Here is a 27,029-nt window from a genome sequence, read left to right as displayed (position 1 = left end):
CCGACGCTTCAAACGGAACTCAATTCGGATGTCCAGAACTCCAGTTATGAATTTTCGAAGTTCCGCAGCTATTCAGCAATTTTCCTGCGTTTTGCTTACGAAAATCTCTCTCCAAAACTCATTCTCTTCAACTCTATCACATTCCAAAGAGCCCCTTATCGTATCTCTTCACTTCCAAACATTCTTATGACTTGAGCAACACATCCTATCGCCGAAGTGCCAAGTGTCAAATAGTTATTGGAAAGTAGAAAAGTTGTAGTGTTAATTTGTTAATTACTAAAATATCCTTTTTATAGTGTAATTTATTTTTGAGGAAGGGACACTATTGGTAGTTTGGTCAATTGATTAGTAATGGGTAGATAGTAGATAAGATATTTAATTAAAACATTTTTTTTAGTAAAATAATAATGAAAACCAGGTGCTTATAAAAAAAAAAGGTGAGAGTATTTCTATAAAATAAGTGAGAGCGTTGTGAAAAAAATTAAGAGGGAATAGTTAAAATTAAAGAAGAGAAAGAATTAATGGTCAAAATGTAAAATAAGTTAAAATAACTTATTTTTTTAATAAGAATATATTCCGAGAGTAAGTTTAAATGAGTTATTCCAAATTTTAACCTTTAATCTTCATTAATTTAACGACTTTAATTCATCACTTAATCTAATAATTTTTGGAAATATTTTTCTATAAAAAAAATCAATTAAAAACGTTAGATTAATGAAAACAATATTTAAAATTTAGAGTAACTCTTTTAAACTTACTTTTTGAGTAAGAATATCTCTTCTTATATATATATATATATACTATGAGAATATCTCTCCTTATGTATATAATTGTCTCTTTAACCCTACGAGAATCAACAACTCCTGCTAAAAAATTTATAGACAAACTTCATTTAGTACCAAAATCAATATGATGTATTTTTTTTAACTACAATCCACAATGGCAAATGTACTCAACTATTATAACATTTTTCTTTCCCATATGGCCCCATAAAGAGTAGACAGCTATTTGTCACCATAAACTATAGTCACAAGAAACACCACGACACGTTAACAAAAATACGTTACTAACATACATTTTCTTAGAGGTCTTAATGATATAAAACTTTCTTATAGCAATTTGAATCTTTTAGGGCCTCATAAAGCATAGACCAATTATTTCACATAGAAATTTGAATCTCTTATGGCCCATAAGGATAAACCAAGACCCAACTAGTTCAAGGACTGGAGAGGATTGTGAATGGAGAGGATTGTACATGAATTATTATTAACACATATATGAGAAATACTTATAAAATAAGCCCTTAATTAAGTTATTATGAAAAAATTGTCTAACTTGAATATGACGAAGGAATAGGGATGAAACTCAACTGCTTCCAAATGGAAAATTCATATTTACTTGGAAGGCGACCACTTCATACTATTAGAAAGACAGAAATGATAAATCTGACTCTTTTCCATACTTATATGAACATTTGACAATGACAAGAACAATTTATAACCTTTTGTCAATTGGTTTATATTGGATTAAGGAATCTAGATTATTGGTTTGTTGTTGCTCCTGGCACTTCCCAAAACTCCCCACCAGCATTTGCTTGAAGATATAATCATATAAATGCTAAAGTTATCAATAGGCTTATTGAACACACAGCGGAACAAGATTAAGGCGGCGAAGCCAATTACACTAAGCTGAATTTAATATAGTTTACAATAATGCTATAATATGAAAAGATTGTTTCAAATGCATGTAGGAAAAATAATGAATGCATACTAATAAATCGAGCTTGTTTAACTAGAGGCACTAAGCTTTGATGCGGTCGCATTTGTGGATTCCAATTCCATCTTAACTTCTAGTTCAACAAGCTGCTTGATATCCAATGGAAAAGTGAAGCCTGAATTAAGTGAATTATAAGACCTTCTTGCAGTGAGTAGGTTCCAAGCCTCAGTGGGATGGAACTCATCCCAAAACACATATTCATTCCTTTTATTGCATGGTCTTTCATCGGGAATACACCCTCCAGTCAACCTTAATGGACAACAAGGAGCATTTGAAACAACAAAACCTGAAATCCATGGAAAATGTTGCATGGTTATATATATTCTATATCCTCAATCAAATACAATAAATTGTTTTAAATAATAGTGTGTACGAAAAATTGCTATATAATGACTAATTCAGCGGGCAATTTAGCGATTGGAAATGTCAAATCGATCACTAACTTTAGTGACTTTCTTACATATCACTCACAAACTCACTTAGCGAATGGAATAGATACTGAACTAGTAATCGATCCATCAAATTGTTGTTGACTACCGAAACTAAAATATATCAGTCACTAAACCAGTACATATGTACCAAATTTTTAGAAGTAAAGTAAAGATATTACCGCCCGAATTCTGGCCATCTGATTCGAATGTACTGTTTATGAAGATAAATTTTGAATCGGCAGAGAACTTATTATTGAGATGGTCCACTAGAGATTTAAGCTCGCCATTGAAAATGAATGGAGGAGCGTTCTCCTCGTCAACACAAACCCCATTTGTTCCATGATTCAAGATGGCATTTGGAGTGCAGCCCAAGAGGCCCAACCCAACTAACACATATTTCCTTGCTCCAATGTCATGTAGAACCTGTTATGGCGTTATTATAAACCACCATCATATTATATGTAATACATATTAGATGTTATTATAAACCACCATCATATTATTATTATTATTATTTAAATGAATTTATGAAAAAATTGAAGCAAAGAGATATTGAGGTGGAATGTACCTGTAAATTCAAAGATAACTCTTGAATTAGAGCTTCTGCATACTGCTGAGGAGTATAAATGTGGCTAGTTGAATAGAGTTGGGGAAGAAAGTAATTGTTTATGTAATCATTACTTCCAATATTCACATAATACAAGCATTTGTTGAGGTGTTGTTGAGCTTTGTCAATACTTCCAAGTCTGCTAGCAATTTGAGAAACTATAGCTCTGTGATTTGTTAACTGTAATCCCAAGCTGATAACAAAACCCTATATACACATGGACATAATGTAATATCACATAAATCATGTGGTCATCTATCAAAAACCAATTGAAGAACAGCTTGAATAATCAAAGAAATTATTAGCCTTTTTGATGTATAGCATACCATAGCCATGCTTGTCTCGTTGCGAATTCCAGCTCCGCCAGATGCATAGTTGACACCTTTGAGTATGTCTGAACCACTAGTGTTTGCAAACGGTGGAATAAATTTCTCAAATCCTAAAAGTTGAGCTGCAATCATTGAAAAAAATTTCATTAGTTTGAGCTGAAAAAGTTTCGTAATAAAGTTATGTTGGAAGAATGTTACTTATTATGTCTATTGAAGTTCGACCGTTGGTAAATCTTCCGGTTGGGCCGATCGGAAAGTCGATACCATAAGGTTTGTAATTAGATTTTGGAGAAGTAGGAATATTGTTGTTGTTACCACTATCAGATAAAGAGTCTCCAAAGATAAAAACACAAGGAACTTGGGATTTCCCATTGACACAATAATGCAAATAGCTCGTAGACAAGATAAGAATAAACATCACTAACCATGTCTTGAACATAGATTCCATTTCAAAGAAAAAATCTAATGAAGTTACTGAATCTAGGAAATAATAAAATTACATAAATACTTAAACATTATATTTACTTTACACACTATTCATCAATAATTTAAAGATATTTTTTGGTTGCAAAAGTACCTCGTTAAAAACACGTGGATATACTATTTTTGTTCTTATGTGGCGTGTGTGACATGTAATGTCTAACGTCATCATTTTTCTATTATTGTACCGCACCTTTTATAAATTGACCGACCATTATGTCTTTCTCATTCAATGATTATAGTACTTTTCGTATTTTTATTTAGGTTAATACCTATTTCACTCCTGTCATATGGGGTCCTGTCATATGGGGTTTGTTTGAAAAACTCTTGTCATATGGGGTTTGTTTGAAAAATTCTGCTGCCAAAAAAAAGTTGTAAGAATTTTTCTAATATTGGAAGATTCTTTCGTTTTAAACCTTGTAAAATTTTTGTTTTTAAAACCTATTTTGAAGATTAAGTCATTTTAAATCCTATAATCTTGTAGATTATGTCATTTTAAACCCTCTGAAATATGACAGGCAAGGTTGATTTTACTATAAAAAAAAATTTCGGGGTTTAAAATGACTGAATCTTCCATTGGCAAGGTTGGTTTTAAAAATAAATTTTTTACAAGGTTTAAAACGAGTGAATCTTCAAATGTTAGGGGAATTCTTGCAACTTTTTTATTTGACAGGTGGATTTTTCAAACCATCCCCATATGTCAGGCGTGAAAATAGGTATTAACCATTTTTTTTAATATCAGAAAAGTTTTTAATCTAATTATTAATGCAATTATCATTTTTTATTTTATTTTTTAGTCAATTTTAAATTATCTTTATTATTTAAATTTCGATTTTAAAAACTAAAAAAATACTTTTATATTGTATTGGATGTCAATTAGGTTAAATATGTTTGTGATCCTAAGAAATATTTTATCATTTAATTTTAAATTTTATAAAAATTTCCTTAGAATAATTGTTCTCTTAAATGTTTTCATCTATATTTTTGATCTTTGCCATCTACTTCCACTTACAGACGCTAACATGGCACGCCACATCACTTAAAGTCCACATCCCGTTTGACTACAAAAAACGTGTTACGTTGTGGGGGTTACAAACTTCCCTTAATTTAGTGATCTTCTTGTTTATTTTTCTCTGTTTATTCTCCATCACCAAGAATTGTTTCAAATTTGATGCATTACCTATAATATACTGCACAACCACTTATTGCTCTTGCTATAGCCACTACCTATAAATAAAAGATTTCATGACGAAGCTTCCACCTCAGCTAGGAAAAAAACTAGGTATTATGCCTAGGCAGGCGATGCTTAATTTTAGTATAAAAATTAAAAACCGAGGGAAAAAATAAATCTGGACATGCTTCGAATCCCAACTTTTGCAATTTATGTTTTTACTTGTTCATAAGTGTAAACTAAATGAACTAACCCTTCGGTTTTTCGAAATAACTGAGGGATCAAATATTCAGATTTCACTATAAAAGCACTCGCCAAACAGATTTAAACCTAATCCTTACTTATATGAAGTCGCCCCAACCCCTCATGCGTCATTCTTTGGGATAGATTTTAAGACAGAAAAATCATCAATGTTCTTCTATCTAGAAAAAAAATTACGCCATTGCAATCTATCTCACATAATGGTGTTGATGTTGTATTTTTGCTCATTTGATAGATTACAAGTGCTGAGAATCAATCTTGCTTCAAAAATTTGTTGTACATTTTCAACCAAAGAAATAGTATGACATTTCTTGTGTACTCCTCTCTTTCAAACAAAAGAGTGTTAAAAAAGGTGAATTTGAATGCAAAATTCTAACATTCAAGCAACATTCTTTTAGAAGTGGAACTTAAATAGAGAAGGGAGCTTCAACTTACCCAAAGAAGGGAGTTTAACCTTTGAAAATAATCATTGTAACAAATTTATCTTAATATTCTGTAAAAATAACGTAATATTTAAAAAACGAATTATTCACCTTGATTTTAATAAAAAACCGAGGTGATAGTTTAAAGGAGATGATAATTTACCTCGATTTTAAATTTAAACTTATGGGATAATAACAATAATATTTTACTATAAAAAACTCGTTAAATAGATTTTACCTTAATCCTTAATAATATGAAGCCTCCCTAAAGAGAGGAAATATTTACCATTGCTACAATTTATCTCTAGGATGGATTATAATGCAGAAAATAAAAATTATCATTGGCCTTGGAAATAGATCTCTAGCATCTTGCATGAGATCACTAGCCTATAAATCTTAATATCATCGAAGATTCTATGAAAATAATGTGATAAAAATAAAATAAAATATGCATTCACCTTGGTGATTTGTCATGACTCAGGTGATAGTTAAGCATTTTTTTCTTTACCATATACATCAGTATTAACAAATCTTTGTCGTCCATTTAATGGTTATCAATACTCAAGACGCTGCCATTAGTGATGTGTGTAAAATTTAAGTGACATCCATTATAAAAAAGAATACCGAATATTGAAAATCTAACCTAAATGAAACATATGAAGCGCTTGAAACCTAAGAACGATCATAAAAGTTCTATTTGATGGAATAACGCCAAAGTCACCACGGTTCTTCCCAAAACTATGATGACACTTTTAAACTCATGCAATAACATTTATTTATTTATTTTTTAACTAAAAAATTTAAATGTACAATTAAGGTTACTTCCATAACCGTGTGGTGATGCAATCAAACTTTTCTGGGTTCTAACCTCAACTCCCTCAAATAGTTTATTCCTTTTACGTAAATGCGCGTCTTTTCATTTTTATTTATATTTCAATAAATAATAATAATGATATCTCCAAAGTTCTTTTGTAAATCATTGTTACACAATGGCGCTTCGTGGTATATATATATATATATATATATATATATATATATATATATATATATATATATATATATATATATATATATATATATATATATATATATATATATATATATATATATATATATATATATATAAATAGTAAGTATCCTTTTTTCCATTAATCAAAGAAACAACCCAACACCAACGTCATAGTCATTGTCAGGAAGAAGACAACAACTGTTAGAACAATATTTTATTTTGCAATATATCTCTAAGCTTTGATGATAAAGATGAGTATGTTTGCATGAACAATTTTGGTACTCTAATGTTTACTACTTTGAGTTTTTAACAAACAGGTTCTGAATTTGATGAAAGGCGTGGCCAAAACATCAGAAGATACCAAGTTCCGCTTCTGAGCTACATAAGTTCTAATGAACAGTAGCAAACCACTTTAGAAGACTCTAAAGTTGTGACCCTGATACGAAATCTAAAGAAACCAATCTAAACACCAAGTGTTGAAGACTAAATTTTGAAGACTATGAAGACTGGAAGCTCTAAAGATTCATGTTTCTAAAGACAAAGGGTACTGTAAATATAATATAATATAAGAAAAAGGATTTTAAACTGCTAATTGACGGGAAGCTGGTATAAATTTTAGGTTTGAAAAAAATAAATAATATCTAAAAAATAATGTTATTTGAATTGCGAAAATGATTTTATTCAAATATGTAGTTTTAAAATTACATCATTTGGATTCAACTACTCATCTAGATTCAAGGGTAGATATGAGATATCAGCGTTAGACTATTCATTTTAATGTCCATCTTATAAATATTCCTCTTGCTGTCAATACTTAAAAGTTAGTGGATATTGTTATTATATATTTGTAACTATGTCAATGTTAATCAATTGGAGAATGAATTCAAACTTTGCAAATGATAGTTGGGTAAACATAAGATGTGAATTGAGATGGGACCCGTGCGATAGCACGGGTCTCTTACTTTACTAGTTTTCTTATAAAAAAAATTTGGTATTGTCATATTAAACAATTTTTCAATTATGAAGAAAATAAAATTAAAATGAACACAAACAAAGTCAAATCTATCAAAGACCATAACATTACAATGAAGGACTAGGGATTAAGTAGAAAGATGAGAGAGAAGCTCCCCCCTCTCTCTAACTTTTTCCATTAACTTTTTTTTCTGGTTTCTCTTTTTACATCATTATGGTGCGTTTCCAAGAGGTTAATGGTGGTTGGAAGAGAGTCAATAGAAAAGTCGGAGGTAAGAGATCATTCTGAAGGATAGAAAAACACTTAGAAAGGGGGGGGGGGGGTTTGAATAAGTGTAGCTTTAAAAACTTGACAGATAAAAATAAATTGCACAGTTATTTTTATCCTGGTTCGTTGTTAACTAAACTACTCCAGTCCACCCCCGCAGAGATGATTTACCTCAACTGAGGATTTAATCCACTAATCGCACGGATTACAATGGTTTTCCACTTAGTCAGCAACTAAGTCTTCCAGAGTCTTCTGATCACACACTGATCACTCCAGGAACAACTGCTTAGATACCCTCTAAGACTTTCTAGAGTATTCTGATCCACACGATCACTCTAGTTACAACCTGCTTAGATAACCTCTAAGACTTCCTAGAGTATTCTGATCCACACGATCACTCTAGTTCCTTACAACTTAATGTAATCAATTCTAAGAGTATTACAATTGCTTCTTAAAAGCTATAATCACAAACTGTGATATTTCTCTTAACGTTTAAGCTTAATCTCACTAATATATTACAACAGCAATGTAGTGAGCTTTGATGAAGATGAAGATTCTGAGCTTTGAGTAGAACAGAGTTTCAGCAAGTTAATAGGAGTTGTTTTGTGCAGAATCGTTAGAATCATTAACCTTGCTTCTCATCAGAACTTCATATTTATAGGCGTTGGAGAAGATGACCGTTGAGTGCATTTAATGCTTTGCGTGTTCCGTACAGCATCGCATTTAATGTTATACGCTTTTGTCAACTACCTCGAGCCTTGTTCACGCTGTGTCTACTGACGTTGCCTATAATAGCTTTTAACGTTCCTTTTGTCAGTCAGCGTAGCTTGCCACTTGTACTTCCTTCTGATCTGATGTTTGTGAATACAACGTTTGAATATCATCAGAGTCAAACAGCTTGGTGCAAAGCATCTTCTGATCTTCTGACCTTGAAGTGCTTCTGAGCGTGATACCATCAGAACTTCAGTGCTTCTGATCTCATGTTCTTCTGATGCTTCCATAGACCCATGTTCTGATTCTGCTTCGACCATCTTCTGATGTCTTGCCAGACCATGTTCTGATGTTGCATGCTGAACCCTTTGAGACAAAGCTTCTGAGCGCTGAATTATGCATACTCTTTATATATTTCCTGAAAAGGAAATTGCATTGGATTAGAGTACCATATTATCTTAAGCAAAATTCATATTATTGTTATCATCAAAACTAAGATAATTGATCAGAACAAATCTTGTTCTAACAATCTCCCCCTTTTTGATGATGACAAAAACATATATAAATGATATGAATTTGCGATCAGAAAGAGCAGACGGCAAAAGACAAATTACACAGCTATAGCATAAGCATATGAATATGTCTCCCCCTGAGATTAACAATCTCCCCCTGAGATAAATAATCTCCCCCTGAAATAAATACTCGAAGAACTTTAATAAAAGACTTCCCTGATTATTTCGGTAGAGACGATCACATAAGCTTCTGTCTTTAGAGAATTCATAGCTTCTGACTTCTGCTTCCATTGGACAGCTTCAGAACTAGAATTTCTTTAGATCCTTAGAACACTCACAGCTTCTGATTCCTGCTTCCATCTAGGACAGCTTCAGAACTTGAATTTCTTTGATCTTCAGAACATTCACAGCTTCTGATTTCTGCTTCCATTTAGGACAGCTCCAGAACTTGAATTTCTTTGATCTTCAGAACATTCACAGCTTCTGATTTCTGCTTCCATTTAGGACAGCTTCAGAACTTGAGTTTTCTGGATCTTTAGAACCTTCACAACTTCTGATTTCTGCTTCCCTCGGATAGCTTCAGAGCTTTGAATTTCTACCAACCTCACTTCATGCTAGATTTGTATCAGAACAAAAACTAAACGACAAAAGTCAGCATGAACGAGTCAGAACATAAAATGTATATTAGAACACATTATATGTATCAGAGCCATATAGGCTAAAATAATGTATCAGAGCAAATAGAATTTTGTCAGAGCAAATAGACAAATATGGATCAAATTCTATTATCAGTGCTTCTGATTCTTCTTTCTTGCTTCTGATTTCTGAAGCTTGACAGCACTCAGCTTGCTTCAGTTTCCATGAGTTTGCTTCTTGTGTTTGCTTTGAAGATTCTCTTCACTTCTTTATACCTGCGAAACACTTCAACCATATAGAACTTGCAGTTCTTGTTAGTAAATGTGTGGGAGCTTTACCCAGCAACTGATAGATTAATCAAATCATTTATCATTTATCTTCTCCCCCTTTTTGTCATAACATCAAAAAGAATGTTTCAAAAGATTCAGATGAATAAAACGACAAATAAAATCACTGGAATGTAAAACCAAAGAAACTTTTCATTGATAATCAAAAGATATTACAAAAGGTTCCTATGTTTAACAAGATGAGAAACATTCCTAGCAAATACATAAAAAGTCATTCCAAGAGGAAATGACTACAAAAATTAAAAACAAAACCCTAGCAAGACACATTCTGTGTCAACCCATCAAGAATCCCGGTGGTCTTCTTGTCTTCCAGACTAGAACCTCCACTGTAGGAGAGATCCCAGAGACCAAAGAGGAAGAGAGGGACAGTTCACAGACAGAGAGCTACTGTTGCAAACGGGGCTTTCTCTTAACATAGAAGTTAAGAATATCATTCTTAACCTCTTCCCATAACTCAAGAAAGTCTTCTGTCTTTGGGTGAAAGTTGATAACAACATCAAAGAAGAGGTCTGACTTGAGAGGTATTAGGAGAGCCATCCCGAGATATGCAGAGATCTGCCGCCTTTGAGTCATAGGTTTGAACTAGGATTTAAAAAAAAAAACTTTGTTTGAGCAAGAGAAAAAAAAACAGGAGAGAGAGAGAAAAAAAAACTTGATGAGGAATGCAAAGAGATAGAGAAGAAAAACAGAGACCGGGTGTAATAGAGAAAATATAAGAGGGAAAGAGAAGCGTTTGAAGAGTATTTAAAAGAAAATAAAATGAAACAAATGATGAATAGCATTTAATGTTACGTGACATGAGGAGAGATAATAAAGACAAATGAGGTGACTAGCACAGTTACCTATGGTCGGCGTCCCTTCAACTGCACGCGCGCTTATCCATGAACAGTAACGACAGGTTTACCATCCCGAGATAAAACGTTACAGCTGTTTTGCTTTAAAAGAGGTTCTGAATCAACTTAGACAATGAAACGTTAGTAATAACCGAATCATAATTTCTAAAAGATTTCAATCAGAACTTCTGATTTAAAAAGAAATCCACATTCATTTCAGAAGATACTCATACGTAAGAACTTCTCATCTTCTCATTCTGGGCATAAATCCATACTGATGTTCTTCAGAATGAACTTAAACCTATCTTCAGCCAGGGGTTTTGTAAAGATATCAGCCCATTGATGGTCTGTATCAACAAAGTTTAAAGATATAACACCCTTCTGAACATAGTCCCTTATGAAATGATGTTTAATCTCAATATGTTTAGCTTTTGAATGAAGAATAGGATTCTTAGATAAACATATAGCAGAAGTATTATCACAGAATATAGGAATGTTACTCTCATATATCTGATAATCTTCTAACTGACTCTTCATCCAGAGCATCTGTGTACTGCAACCAGCAGCAGCGACATATTCTGCTTCTGTTGTTGATATAGCAATAGTTGCTTGCTTCTTGCTATACCAGGAGATCAGATGACTTCCAAGAAATTGGCAACTTCCTGAAGTACTCTTTCTTTCAATTCTGTCTCCAGCATAGTCAGCATCGCAGAATCCTACTAAGTTGTATTCTTTAGATTTTCTGTAAACTAAGCCAACATTAGTAGTACCTTTCAGATACCTTAGAATTCTCTTAACAGCAGTTAAATGAGATTCTCTAGGATCTGATTGGAATCTAGCACACAAACAAACACTGAACAGAATGTCAGGTCTAGAAGCAGTCAAATATAGAAGAGATCCAATCATACCTCTGTATAACTTCTGATCTACCTTCTTACTTACCTCATCCTTACCTAGGATGCATGTTGGATGCATAGGAGTTTTGGCTTCTTTGCAGTCTAGAAGATTAAACTTCTTCAGAAGTTCCTTCACATACTTGGTTTGGTGAACATACGTTCCTTCTGATGTTTGATTTATTTGTATTCCAAGGAAATACTTGAGTTCTCCCATCATGCTCATTTCAAACTCAGCCTGCATAGACTCAGCAAACTCCTTTCCAAGTGTAGCATTAGATGTTCCAAAAATAATATCATCTACATATATTTGACAAATTAAAATATCCCTTTTAAAGGTTTTACAGAAGAGAGTAGTGTCCACTTTTCCTCTAGTGAAACCATTATCCAGAAGGAAAGAACTTAAGCGTTCGTACCAAGCTCTGGGAGCTTGTTTCAATCCATACAACGATTTCTTTAGTTTAAAAACATGATTAGGAGACATAGAGTCTTCAAAACCAGGAGGTTGATGGACATAAACTTCTTCATCTATATAACCATTTAAGAAGGCACTCTTTACATCCATCTGATAGAGAGTGATGTTATGTTGAGTGGCAAATGAAATTAATAGACGAATAGATTCTAACCTGGCCACTGGTGCAAAGGTTTCTGTATAGTCAATCCCTTCTTGCTGACTATAACCCTGAGCCACCAGTCTGGCTTTGTTCCTTACCACTTCACCTTTCTCAATGAGCTTGTTTTTGAAGACCCATTTTGTACCGATTATATTGAATCCATCTGGTCTAGGAACAAGATCCCAAACATCATTCCTTGTAAACTGATTCAGTTCTTCTTGCATAGCAATTATCCAGTCTGGATCTTCTAGAGCATGATCAACAGAAGTTGGCTCAATCAAAGATACAAGGCCTAATTGACAGTCTGCATTGTTCTTAAGGAATGCTCTTGTTCTGATTGGATCATCCTTCTTTCCAAGAATGACATCTTCTGAATGACCAGAGATGAGTCTGGATGATCTTCTGACAGATGGTTCTTCAGAAATGCTTAGATTCTCCAGAGAAGCTGATACTTGATCTTCAGATTCTTTGCTTCTGAGAAGCTCTGCTTCTGATGCGTTGCTTCTTGGCTCAACAACTTCTGATATATCAATATCACAATCTGCAAAATTATCAAACTGCTTTGGTTTTTCAGAACCAAGCTTATCATCAAACCTGATATTGATTGATTCTTCCACAATCAATGTTTCAGTATTGTATACTCTGTAGCCTTTCGAGCGTTCAGAATATCCAAGAAGGAAACATTTTTGTGCTTTGGAATCAAACTTACCAAGATGATCTTTAGTGTTCAGAATAAAGCATACACATCCAAAAGGATGGAAATATGAAATGTTGGGCTTTTTATTCTTCCACAATTCATAAGGAGTCTTATTTAGAATAGGTCTGATAGAGATTCTATTCTGAATATAGCATGCAGTGTTTATTGCTTCTGCCCAGAAATGCTTAGCCATATTGGTTTCTTTGATCATGGTTCTGGCCATTTCTTCCAGAGTCCTATTCTTTCGTTCTACAACTCCATTTTGCTGTGGAGTTCTAGGACAAGAGAAATCATGGGCAATACCATTTTCTTTGAAGAATTCTTCAATGGATCTGTTCTCAAATTCACCACCATGATCACTTCTGACCTTTATGATTTTACACTCTTTTTCAGATTGAATCTGAATGCAGAAATCAAAGAACACTGAATGAGACTCATCCTTGTGTTTCAAGAATTTTACCCACGTCCAGCGGCTATAATCATCTACGATGACTAATCCATATTTCTTCCCTCTGACAGATGCTGTTTTGACTGGGCCAAACAGATCAATGTGCAAGAGTTCTAATGGCCTTGAGGTAGAAACAACATTCTTGGACTTGAATGCAGGTTTGGAGAACTTGCCCTTCTGACATGCTTCACAAAGAGCATCTGATTTGAATTTCAGATTAGGGAGTCCTCTGACAAGATCCAGTTTGTTAATCTGAGAAATCTTTCTCAAACTAGCATGACCTAATCTTCTGTGCCAGACCCACTGCTCTTCAGAAACAGACATAAGACAAGTCACCTTCTGACTCATAAGATCTTGCAGATCTGTCTTATAAATGTTGTTCTTCCTCTTGCCTGTAAATAGGATTGAGCCATCCTTCTGATTTACAGCCTTGCAAGACTTTTGATTAAAGATTATATCATAACCATTGTCACTCAATTGACTGATAGATAAGAGGTTATGTGTTAATCCTTCTACAAGAAGTACATTAGAAATGGAAGGAGAGTTACCAGACTTTATAGTTCCAGAGCCAATTATCTTGCCCTTCTGATCTCCTCCAAACTTGACTTCTCCTCCAGACTTAAGCACCAGGTCTTGGAACATAGACCTTCTTCCTGTCATGTGTCGTGAGCATCCAGAGTCCAGGTACCACGACATGTTGTGCTTTGTCCTTTTTGCAGCCAAGGATATCTGCAATAGGAATAATCTTATCCTTAGGTACCCACATCTCCTTGGGTCCTTTCTTGTTAGATTTTCTCAAGTTCTGATTGAACTTGGGTTTAACATTGTAAGCAATAGGAGGAACAGCATGATAATTTTTAATGTGAGTTTCATGATATTTCCTAGGTTGTGTCACATGTTTTTTGGTGTGTGTTATGTGAAAACTTTGAGCATGTGAAGTGTGCCTAATATCATGGGAGTGGCCATACTTGAACTGATCATACAATGGCTTGTATGTGAATTTCATTTCATCAACAGGTTCAAGTTTGTATGGGGTTTCACCCTCAAAACCAATGCCGACTCTTTTGTTTCCAGACACAGCATATATCATAGAAGCTAGCTGACTTCTGCCAATACTTCTAGATAAGAACTTCCTGAAACTTAAATCATATTCTTTCAGAATATGGTTTAGACTAGGAGTGGATTTTTCTGAATCAGAAGGAGATCCAACATTATTGGATAATTTTAACAGTTTTTCTTTTAATTCAGAATTCTCCAACTCAAGCTTCTTTGTTTCAAATTCAAATAGCTTTTTCAGCTCTTTGTATTTGAGACTAATCTGAGACTTGAATTCCAGAAGTTCAGTTAGACCGGAAACTAACTCATCTCTAGTAAGTTCAGAAAATACCTCTTCAGAATCTGATTCTGATGTAGATTCTGATCCGTCATCTTCTGTCGCCATCAGCGCACAGTTAGCTTGCTCATCTTCAGAGTCTGAATCATCTTCTGACTCATCCCTGGTTGCCATAAGACCTTTCTTCTTATGAAACTTCTTCTTGGGATTTTCCTTCTGAAGTTTTGGACATTCATTCTTGAAGTGTCCAGGCTCATTGCATTCATAGCACATGACCTTCTTCTTGTCAAATCTTCTGTCATCAGAAGATTCTCCACGTTCAAATTTCTTTGAACTTCTGACGCCTCTGAACTTCCTTTGCTTGTTCTTCCAGAGTTGATTTAGCCTTCTGGAGATCAAGGACAGTTCATCTTCTTCTTCAGATTCTGATTCTTCAGGATCTTTTTCTCTAGCCTGAAAAGCGTTAGTGCATTTCTTGATATTGGATTTTAATGCAATAGACTTACCTTTCTTTTGAGGCTCATTTGCGTCCAGCTCTATTTCATGACTTCTCAAGGCACTGATAAGCTCTTCCAGAGAAACTTCATTCAGATTCTTTGCAATCTTGAATGCAGTCACCATAGGACCCCATCTTCTGGGTAAGCTTCTGATGATCTTCTTTACGTGATCAGCCTTGGTGTATCCCTTTTCAAGAACTCTCAATCCAGCAGTAAGAGTTTGAAATCTTGAAAACATCTTTTCAATGTCTTCATCATCCTCCATCTTGAAGGCTTCATACTTCTGGATTAAAGCGAGAGCTTTAGTCTCCTTGACTTGAGAATTTCCTTCATGAGTCATTTTCAAGGACTCATATATGTCATAGGCCGTTTCCCTGTTAGATATCTTCTCATACTCAGCATGAGAGATAGCATTCAGCAAAACAGTTCTGCATTTAAGATGATTCCTGAAAAGCTTCTTCTGATCATCGTTCATTTCTTGCCTTGTCAGCTTTACGCCACTGGCATTTACCGGATGTTTGTAACCATCCATCAGAAGATCCCATAGATCACCATCTAGACCAAGAAAGTAACTTTCCAGTTTATCTTTCCAGTATTCAAAGTTTTCACCATCAAATACCGGCGGTCTAGTATAACCATTGTTACCGTTGTGTTGCTCAGCAGAGCCAGATGTAGATGCAGGTGTAGACTTTGCAGTTTCATCAGCCATCTTTTACTGAAGCGTTTTTCTCTTCCTGAATCTTTTCTAAACACGGTTAAGTGCTTGCACCTTAGAACCGGCGCTCTGATGCCAATTGAAGGATAGAAAAACACTTAGAAAGGGGGGGGGGTTTGAATAAGTGTAGCTTTAAAAACTTGACAGATAAAAATAAATTGCACAGTTATTTTTATCCTGGTTCGTTGTTAACTAAACTACTCCAGTCCACCCCCGCAGAGATGATTTACCTCAACTGAGGATTTAATCCATTAATCGCACGGATTACAATGGTTTTCCACTTAGTCAGCAACTAAGTCTTCCAGAGTCTTCTGATCACACACTGATCACTCCAGGAACAACTGCTTAGATACCCTCTAAGACTTTCTAGAGTATTCTGATCCACACGATCACTCTAGTTACAACCTGCTTAGATAACCTCTAAGACTTCCTAGAGTATTCTGATCCACACGATCACTCTAGTTCCTTACAACTTAATGTAATCAATTCTAAGAGTATTACAATTGCTTCTTAAAAGCTATAATCACAAACTGTGATATTTCTCTTAACGTTTAAGCTTAACCTCACTAATATATTACAACAGCAATGTAGTGAGCTTTGATGAAGATGAAGATTCTGAGCTTTGAGTAGAACAGAGTTTCAACAAGTTAATAGGAGTTGTTTTGTGCAGAATCGTTAGAATCATTAACCTTGCTTCTCATCAGAACTTCATATTTATAGGCGTTGGAGAAGATGACCGTTGAGTGCATTTAATGCTTTGCGTGTTCCGTACAGCATCGCATTTAATGTTATACGCTTTTGTCAACTACCTCGAGCCTTGTTCACGCTGTGTCTACTGACGTTGCCTATAATAGCTTTTAACGTTCCTTTTGTCAGTCAGCGTAGCTTGCCACTTGTACTTCCTTCTGATCTGATGTTTGTGAATACAACGTTTGAATATCATCAGAGTCAAACAGCTTGGTGCAAAGCATCTTCTGATCTTCTGACCTTGAAGTGCTTCTGAGCGTGATACCATCAGAACTTCAGTGCTTCTGATCTCATGTTCTTCTGATGCTTCCATAGACCCATGTTCTGATTCTGCTTCGACCATCTTCTGATGTCTTGCCAGACCATGTTCTGATGTTGCATGCTGAACCCTTTGAGACAAAGCTTCTGAGCGCTGAATTATGCATACTCTTTATATATTTCCTGAAAAGGAAATTGCATTGGATTAGAGTACCATATTATCTTAAGCAAAATTCATATTATTGTTATCATCAAAACTAAGATAATTGATCAGAACAAATCTTGTTCTAACACATTCGGTGCATGGGATGTAGTAGGAGGGGGAAGGAAGATGGCATCCAATGCGGAAGTTTCTTCGTTCTTTATCACTGAGTTCAGATATAGATGGAGTGCTAAGGATCTGTATTTCGAGATGAAGGACTTTGGGGAGATCGATGATGTCGTTATTCCTCCTAAAAAGGACAGGAGGGGAAGAAGATACGATTTTGCATGGTTCTTCAATGTTGCGGATGAGAAACTCATGACTATTAAACTTGATATCATTGTTCTTGATGGCAGAAAGTTGTTCGCCAATCTACCAAGATTCCAACGGGCATATATGACCAACAACAATGCATGTTGTAGCAGAGGCAAACCAAGTATGGTATTCGAGGATGCGGACGGAGGTGGGGATCAGTGAAGAAGAGGTAAAGGATGGGTTGACAACCGCTCTTTTGTCGAGGTTATTAAGAACAAGAAGGAGCTATTAGCTGTGAACAGGGAAACTCCGGTGAACAACTCTTATAGAATGATCTCAGAGGAAGAAGACATAACTAGGTATGTAAGAGCTTATACGGGAGTATTGAAAGATTCGGCTATAGCGTATGATGTAAAACATTATTTCTCCAAGAAGGCATTTTCACTATCAGAGTAATGCTTCTGCGCCCTAATATGTGCATTTTGGAAGATTTAGTTTATGGCGAAGTTGAGTTGTTCATTGAGGAACACAGAAATTGGTGGGAACAATGGTTCAGTAGCATTAGAGCGTGGAAGCCTACTGATGTAGATTTGGAGAGATTAGTTTGGCTTAGGGTCTCAAGCATACCCTGTCATGCGTGGGGGTTTAAATTGTTCAAAATAATCTCTGAAACATATGGCTCTTTCATCAAGTTGTAGCAACCTGCCCTAAAAATGAAGATTTTAGAGTCGCCACCTATTCTACCAGGGCGAATAGGAAAACCTACACAGTTAAGAGAAATCTGAGTAAGTTATTATATTCGGGTCAAGAGAAGGTGTTAGGCACCCTTAACCCTTTCCTAAGGTTAGCAGTTTAAGGTAAAATTTGTGGCTAAAAATGTTAAGGCAAGGTTTATGCTTTCAAGGGTGAACGTTAAGATTCGAACCTAATTGGAGTTTTGGGGAAGAGGACTCACCTTGGTTATCCAAATGCCTACGTACCTCCTTATGGAGGATCAGAGTCAACGTAGTTCAGGGAGGGTTGTACGCCTTAGTTTTAATATGAGGTTGTTTGACGACATTTTGAATTGCCATACCGAAGTTATGAAAATTCGTAGTTTGAAGATGAAAGAGTGTTTTAAAATTTGGTGTACAACCCTGATTTTAATTTGTTCCATTAATCACAATGATCAGTAGGTTTGATCACCATAATTAACAGATTAATAAGAATTGCTAACAATTATAATTGATAGATGCGATTATCACTATTTAGCAAATTGAATGTATTTTAAAATTAAATTATTAATTTATCGTTACCCCTCATAATCAATAGATTCGATTAAAAATAATAACGAATTGATAAAAAGAAAATGCTAATCATCGTAACCAATAGAGTGGTTAAAGCCTTTTAGCAAAAATAATCATTATTTTGAATTTAATTAATTAAATAATTAGATAATCGATTATTATCCATCGCGATCAATAAATTTAATTGAAACGAATAATAAATTAAATTTTAATGTTTATTATATTTTAATTTAATTAAAAAAATTAGATTATAAATATAAATAAAGATTAAAAAATTAATTGTGTAATTGTAAGTAAATAATTAAAATAAAATAAAGAATTAGAGATTTTGATTCAGTGTGATTAGGCTGAAGGCTCATAATATAGGAATCAACTCAGGGGCGTTAGATCTAAGAAGATGACGAATCCTATGGCTAGATCGTGAAGAACATGGTAGACTACCAAACTAGCGCAACACGTAACCATGAAAAAAATACGTTTATAAAAAATATGTTGAAGGGGGGGGGGGGGGGGGGGTTCGAACCCACGCCCTTTTGTCCAGACACACCCACACCAACCACTCAACCAAGCGCGACCTTTGATATAGTAAACACATTCAATGTATAATATAACAAAACAAGAAGATATGGAAACCAAACGCGCGCGAAGTTCAAACAAACCAGTGACACGCTGCCACACAATCATCTTCTCCACAAACACCTGTAAAACTCTGCAATTTTTGCTACAAATTTTCTACGAATTCCTTCGTAGCTAATTAACCTGCAAATTCTAAAAACCACATATATGCATATAAATGTTTCGCTACCGTCCCAATTTCTTCGTTCAAGGCCACTGAGTCCAAATATACCCACAATTCCTTTTAATTTTACTCCTAATGGAAAACCCCAATTTCACACCAAGAACCCTAATTCGACCTTCAATGGTGAAACACGTTTGAACCACGCAAACTCTGGTTGAATAATCCAAAAACATTCATAGCATCGAAATAAAGCATGATACATACTCAAATTCACCTAAAGATGCATGAATTACTCTAATAGATTTAAAGTTTAGAACGACATACATGGGCTTATATGGAGGTATTTTGGGGGTGTTGATGCAGCGTGATGATCCAGACACCTTCAGAATCCTTCAAGGAACGTTTTGCAATCCTTAGATCTTCTTGCAACTACTTAATTCTCCAAAGCCGAATTCATGTTTCTTGAGGAATTTTTGAATTCTTGAATATGCTTCTTTGCCTAGAATTTCGTCCCCTAATCCTATGCCATGTATTCACTAATTATAGAAGAGTGAATTAGGTTAAAAAACCTTAGCCCAATCTCCATAACTCATGTGATTGATATTTGATTGAAAATTGATTTTCAATCTTTCTAAATTTGTCCAAAATACTCCTTCTCTTTCCAATCTCTTTGCCCACGAAATTTTATTGAAAATATGCAATAAATATTGATTGTAATTAATTATTATGAGGCTTATAACCAATTATTTGATTTTTCTTTGATTTATATGACTTTAAATTATTATTTAAATGAATAAAAAGCCATATAAAATCAAATAAAATCTATTAATTCGTGGCGAATGAATTTGATAGCTTGGATAGCTTTTGGACCAAGATTAAACCTTAAAAAGTTAGGCCCATTTGCAAGAAACTCCAATTTGAGCCCTTTTTACTTCACATTTTTCCTTCAAAATTGCCCAATTTTGACAAGGCATATCTCCCTCAAATTTTAAGATATGAAAGAGTTTTTGGACTTTTTGGAAAACTCAAGATGTCCGCTACAGGCCACTTTGCAACATATTTTTCATTAGGAGATTTTATCTTGATGATATGCCCTTTGACAAAAAACTGCTTTTGGTTGACTTTTGAAAAGGACCTATAATCTTTTGTACCATATCTCCCAAATAAAACATTTCTAGACTTTCCATGTGAGACACAAACTTGTAAAGAATCCAATTTACTTCAAAATAGGCTTTGATTGATAAATTTCTGATGTTCCAGGTGAAAGTTATGCCTGGTCAAAGTTCAGTTGACTTTTTAGACCAAAACCCTAATTTAGTAACGATGCCCTTTGTTGATTTTGAAGCTTTTCCTTGATGAATCATGATCAACCTTTAATTAAATGATAAATGATACTTCGTAATATTGATTTTAACCAAAAATCAGGAGTTTTGACTATACTTTGACCATAGTTGACTTTTAGGTCAAACTAGTCGACTATGGATCATGTGAGCCATTAAATGAGAAATCCTTGGAGTTGAAGCATGAATTTGATATGGAGATGGTTTCGAACATAATGAGCCATATGAAATGCATTAGAGACCTTGACTCATCCATTTTGGGGTATGACACAAGTGTGATGATATTACTCTGTCTAGACTTAGGATGGATGAGGCCAGTTTTTGATTAATGAGGCCAGTCTTTGTTATTATTGATGGAGTATCTTTTAGGTTGTTCATGAAAGAGGATCATTATTTGCAAAAGGATCTTTTTGTATTGTGTTCAGACGGGGAGCTTGAAGGATCAAATGAGACTTCAACTCTGGCGGCCGTTTCTTCAGTATGGGAGGAGGCTAGTGATCGCAACTTCATGTGTCTATTAGTCAGAAGACTGCAAGTGCATAGTCGTGTCGTGTAGTTTTAAAAGATATCGAATCCATGGGAACTATGAATCGATCTACCTTTATCTAAAGTTACTATGTAAATTAAAGCTAATGAATATTTTTTGGGGGAAATTATTTAGCGGGAAATAAAACTTAGATCTAGATGAAATATTAATGGGCGGATATCGATATGTAATTCGTCTAACTTAGGTGATCCGAAGTTCCATTGGCCACGTTCTTTATCAGATAAAAAATATTTATTAAATATGTCCCTTTAAAAGTCCTCCTATCAAATTCTCGCTCTATTAACTTAAACTACGATCCTAATTCATGATGTACGCTCTCGCTGTCCCATCAGATTTAAAAACACTTTTTGAAAACAACAGAATTAGTAAAATAACCTTTTCAAGTAAATATTATTCACTTAAAACCCCTTGTCTCAAACTCTCGCTCTATTGACTTAGATTATGCTAACATTCCCTAACGTACCCTCTTGCTGTACCGCCGAGTTTAAAAACACTTTATGAAAATAAATAAATATCTAATTAATTTTAATACGCTCTCGCTGTCTTTAAAACAAATGTCCAGTGTCCTTTATCCGGTTAAATATCTCAAACTCTCGCTCTGTTGATTTCTAACCTTAGTCCAGTTTTAAAATCTCAAACTTTTGCTCTGTTGATTTTATAAACTTTTAATAGATTCAATTAGACACTAAAACCAGAAAAAGGTGATTTTCAATAAAACATTATTTAAGCCAATTTGTTTCGGATCCCTTTGGTTAGATTAATTTACATACCGACACTTGATTAAATTAGCTAAACATACTTATTAAATTAAACATGCATAAATAATAATAATTCATATATTCAGGCATATTCAATAATTTATAAATGAAAAACATAAAACTATAAATTAAATAAATGATCGAAATAAAAACCTGAAAATATAACTTGAATTAGTTCTTGAACTTGAAATAGAGAACACTCCATCACAAGTCGGTTGGATCTATTCTTAATATTCTTCGATCCAATAATGAAAATAAGGAATTAAAATAGTATGATCTAACGTAAGGTTAGATCCAGTAAAAATTACACAATAGTTTCCGGTGTAGAAACTATTGTGAGAAAATAAAATATATGCCTAGAACTATGAAAAGAAGAAGGAAATAATAACTTGAAATTGAATGCTAAAAATTATTGCTGGAATAAATAGGAAAATACTGAACGAGAAACTATGGCTGGGACTAAAAATGGTCCAACCACTTTTACATGATCACTCAGTTCTTTATAAAGTGAGAATTGTTGGAAGTTATCATGGGAGAGGTAGTGGAGATAGTGGAGATCATGCTGGGAGAAGTTGAGAAAATATAGGTGATGAATGAAGACTTGGAATTTTTCCATGAAGATATTGGAGAAAATGGTTAAGTGGCAGGGGCCACAATCCTTTGGAGACGGGCGTCTCCCATTGCTCGAGACGTGGGACCCAAGTCCTCTTGAGGCGGGCGTCTCACCATGGGCTTCCGCTTCGTTCTTGGCCTTCATCTTGCAGTTTATTCTACTTCTTCAACACCCCTCCTTTGCTATTTATACTTCCTTTCATTTCTTTGGATTTTTGAACGATTTCTTCTCAATTTCTTTCCTTTTCTCAATCGATCTTCCAATAACCTAATTGCTCTGAAACAATGAAAAAACCACCATAATACTAAAATAAAATAAAATAAAATAATTAAAATAAAATACAAACATTATATATGTAAATCAAATCAAATATACTATATTATTTTGTGTTATCAGCTAGGGAGGATGGTGAGATTTCCAATTTGTCTAGGGCAGAGGGGTCTGTGCAGATGGCGACAACAAAGAAAGTAAAAGAGAGTAGTGTGGATTTACTAGGGACACTTGGCGATGTCGGTTTGGGTGATCAGAATGGAAGCAGTTTTAAGGAGATTTCTACCTCCAAATCTTAAAAGGTGGATGTTGGCTTTTCTGATGAAAATACTGTGTCAAAAAATGTACTTCTATCCCATGCATTAAATGAAAATTTTGGAGGTAGGGGGAGTCTCGAGGGAAGCGATTTCGGTGGAAATAGTTAAAGCTTTTAGTCTCAGGTTATTAGTGTTGTTGGTAGGACCATTTGTAGTAGAAAAGGAGAATTCAATTCTATTGGGATGGTGGAGAAAAAGGAGTCTAACAAAAGCCCAATCTCTTTCGATTCGGCTTGTACGAAACTTCAATTATCCAAGGCTTCAATTTCCGTTCCCATATCAAGTAGGAAAAAGAAGAAAGAAAAGAAGAGGACCGTTTAAAATCTTGGTGCAAAAGTGGATCCAGTACCTCCGTACTTCGCCTGTATTGCTCCAAAAAATATCCGTGGCCTTAATCGGAACTCCTCTTCGAAAGTAGCTCCCGACATTGATGCAGAATCTGTTTCTTGTGGTATGTTTTTTCCTTGCTCTTCTCATCCAGATTCTGAAGTCATTCACTACAACAATAGATTTAAGGGCACTTCAAAATCGGATGTGGGAAGAAGAGTGTGGAATTCGATTGCTAGATTGGGTGTGGTGAGTGGGCTGGATGAAGAATCTAGTTTCAGGATGATAAATGAATTAGAATTGAGAGACAAAGAGGTAGCAAAAGGAAAGAAGGTGTCTTTAAATAGTTTTCCATGAATTGTTTATCTTATAATATCAGAGGAGGAGGGAGTGTTTACAAAAGAAAGAGAATAAGTTTTCTGCTAAATTCTAGTAAGGTGGATGTCTGTTTTATTCAAGAGTATAAGCTTTCTAGTTTTAATGGTTCTTTAGATAATTCCTTTTAGGGTTGTAACGAGGTGGAGTGGACCGCAAACAATTCGGATGGGGCGTCGAGAGGATTGGTAATTCTTAGGAAGAAAGGTTTCTTGAATTTCAACTATAGTTTTATTGGTCAAGGCTTTGTTGCAATTAACATCAATTGGAAAGGTATTATATAAAATCTAGTGAATGTTTATGCACCTTGTAATGTGGTCTCGAGGAGAGAGCTTTGGAAGAAGTTGGTGGAGTTGAGGTTAAATAATGGTAATGAAGAATGGTGCCTTGGGGGTGATTTAAATAAAGTTTCTTGTAGAGAAGAAATATTAGGAGAAGGCGGTTATCATAATAGAAGAGGGATGAAGGACTTTAGGGAGTTTATAGCACATATGGGGGTGGTTGAAGTTCCGTGTGTGGGAGGGAAGTTCACGTGGTATAAGAATAATGGGAAAGCTATGATTAGAATCAATAGGTTTTTGGTTATGAATAATTTGATTGACGAATGGGGATTTGTGGATCAAAGAATAGGTTATAGAGATATTTCAGATCATGCTCCGCTATCCGCGTAAATTATGGTGTTACCAATTAGGGACCAAAGCCTTTTAGATTTAACAATGCTTGGTTCAACGAAGGTTACAAGGATTTTATTTATGAGGAATGGGAGAAGTTGAAGGTATAAGTGATTTCATGTTGTTTGAAAAACTTAAACGGTAGAAGAAAAGTTTTAAAAGTGGAACCGAGAGGTTTTTGGTTGGATCGATCTTAAAGTGAGTAAAGAGGTGGAGACTATTAATGCTATGGATATTTTGTTGGTGGATAACTTCGGAGGTGATGTTGAATTCGTGGTCGAATCTAGAAGGGATGCTTCCAATGATTTTTGGAAGGGTTAATAGGCATTTACACCCCTGTAATGTTAGCGAATTTTGCTTTTCCCCCCTCCGTTTTCAAAAGTAGGTTTTGGCAACGGTTTTTTCAAAAAAATCGTTGCCAAAACCTGCCTTTGGCAACGGAGGGGGGAAAAACAAAATTCGCTAACATTACAAGGGTGTAAATGTCTATTAACCCTTTTTGGAAGCATCTTCTTATGAAGGAAAGTATGCGTAGGTTAAAGTCTAGACAATTGTGGTTGAAGGACGAAGTTAAGAACACGCATTTCTTTCATAATTCTATAAAGGAGAGACGAAAAAGAATTCTATCTCGGTTTTGGATGGTGCGAACGGTAGGGTGGAAGAAGTTGAGGAGGTGAAGGCGGAGGTTATATAGCATTTCGAAAGTTTCTTTAAAGAAGAAGACTTGTTTAGAACTGTCCCGTAGGAGATAGATTTAAAATGCTTGTCAGCCGTGGGTAGAACATGGTTGAAATGATCGTTCACGGAGGAGGTTAAGAAAGCAGTGTGGGATTGTGGTGGCATCAAAAGCCCCGGACCGGACGGTTACACTCTTGAGTTTTTCCTACAGTTATGGGAGTTGGTAAAGAATGATGTTGTGAAGTTTGTTAAAGACATCCAAGATAAGGCTACGCTAACGAAAGGTTGTACTTCAACCTTTATTGCTCTTATCCCAAAAGTTAAGATTCCTCAATCCTTATCCGAATTTAGATCGATTTGTCTTGTGTGTTGTATTTACAAGATCTTATCAAAACTATTGGCGGGAAGATTGCCGTGTTTTAGGTAAGTTGGTTTCAGCTAATCAAACGACTTTTGTGCGAGGGAGACACATCGCGGACAGAGTTTTGGTTGTAAACGAGGCTTTAGATTTTGCTAACAGGAAAAAGAGGAGTTGTGTTGTTCTAAAGGTTGATTTTGAGAAGGCTTATGATCGTCGTAGTTGGAATTTTTCGAGGTATCTGCTAGCTAAAATGAGCTTCGGTCCAAATTGGCTAAGATGGATGGACGACTGTATTTTTACTAGCAGTATGTCTGTTTTAATCAACGGTAGCGCTACAAGGGTTTTATGATTTAGAAAGGCCTTTTCCAAGGAGATCCTTTGTCTCCTTTTTTACTTGTCTTGGCTACGAAGGTGTTAAAGGCGTTGATGAGAAAGGCTATTGATATTGGGGAGTTTCGGGGGTTTAAGATCAACGACGTTGAGGAAGTGAATAGGCTTCAATTTGCGAATGTTGCTATTATTTTAGTAGAAGGAGATATCGCAAATTTGTGGTGTATGAAATCAATTCTAAAGGGATTTGAGTTGAGGTCAGGATTGAGGGTAAATTTCAATAAAGGCAATCACTACGCCAAAATTGATTTTTTGTATCGCCTAAGTTAATAGCATTTCTAATGAAAGTGCTATTAAAAAGGAAAAAACAGATCTATAATAGCACTTTATAGTCAGACGCTATTGTAGGATACATACAATGTGATTTTGATAGCACTTTGAAAAAAACCCTATTATTAAACTTCACTAAAATAGTTCTTCACTAAGATAACACTTTTTGTGGAACGCTATTATTTTACTGCCCTATGTTATTGTTTATGAGAAAGTGCTATTGTTGAACTTTATAAAATATATAATAAAATAAAAAATAATATAATAAAATTAAAATAAATTAAAGGAAAACACTTTTGGCGGATATTTTGGTTTTGGCACACCACTCACCACCAAAAAGTATAACACCCATTCTCTCTCAAAACCCAGAACCTACTAACGTTGAAACCTTCCTTCGACTCACTCACGCCGTCAAACCCCTAACCCTACCACACATCCTTCATCAGCGCAAAACACACATCTTCACCATCATTATCGCTTATTCAATATCTTCAAGATTTCTCTCCTCCAACAAAAACCTTAATGTCGCCGCCAACATTTGTAACCTCTACGCATCCTGCCAAGTCTATTTCTCACTAACCGCAACACCCAATGGCGGAGTGAATTCTTTGGCGGTCGCTGTAGTTTCCTCTGCAAAAATTTTCAAATTCGATCCTTTATGCT

At 34.9% G+C, this 27,029-nt stretch overlaps 1 protein-coding gene across 1 annotated transcript; it reads right to left on the bottom strand.

Annotated features, from left to right (window-relative positions):
• Window positions 1-1,536: 1,536 nt before the first annotated feature.
• On the bottom strand, window positions 1,537-3,637 carry LOC131644823 (GDSL esterase/lipase At1g29670-like). Its single transcript, XM_058915418.1, has 5 exons — window positions 3,342-3,637; window positions 3,141-3,265; window positions 2,776-3,021; window positions 2,387-2,630; window positions 1,537-2,062 (listed from the first exon to the last, which is right to left on the bottom strand). Exons 1-5 carry the CDS (start codon window positions 3,589-3,591, stop codon window positions 1,788-1,790), a joined length of 1,140 nt encoding a protein of 379 aa, XP_058771401.1. The 5' UTR covers window positions 3,592-3,637; the 3' UTR covers window positions 1,537-1,787.
• Window positions 3,638-27,029: the final 23,392 nt, after the last annotated feature.

Source organism: Vicia villosa, linkage group LG1, assembly GCF_029867415.1.
Source record: "Vicia villosa cultivar HV-30 ecotype Madison, WI linkage group LG1, Vvil1.0, whole genome shotgun sequence".
Classification (NCBI taxonomy): Eukaryota; Viridiplantae; Streptophyta; class Magnoliopsida; order Fabales; family Fabaceae; genus Vicia; species Vicia villosa.
The sequence above is the reverse complement of the archived record's forward strand: the minus strand, read 5'-3'. Positions and strand labels throughout refer to the sequence as shown.

Bases quoted from the DNA above. Each gene is read 5' to 3' on its own strand.
- LOC131644823 (XM_058915418.1), bottom strand. From the start codon at position 3,591: ATGGAATCTATGTTCAAGACATGGTTAGTGATGTTTATTCTTATCTTG. The intron at 3,266-3,341 runs GTAACATTCTTC...CAATGATTGCAG, and splicing joins AACTTCAATAGACATAATAA to CTCAACTTTTAGGATTTGAG. The intron at 2,063-2,386 runs GTAATATCTTTA...CATGGATTTCAG, and splicing joins AGATGGCCAGAATTCGGGCG to GTTTTGTTGTTTCAAATGCT.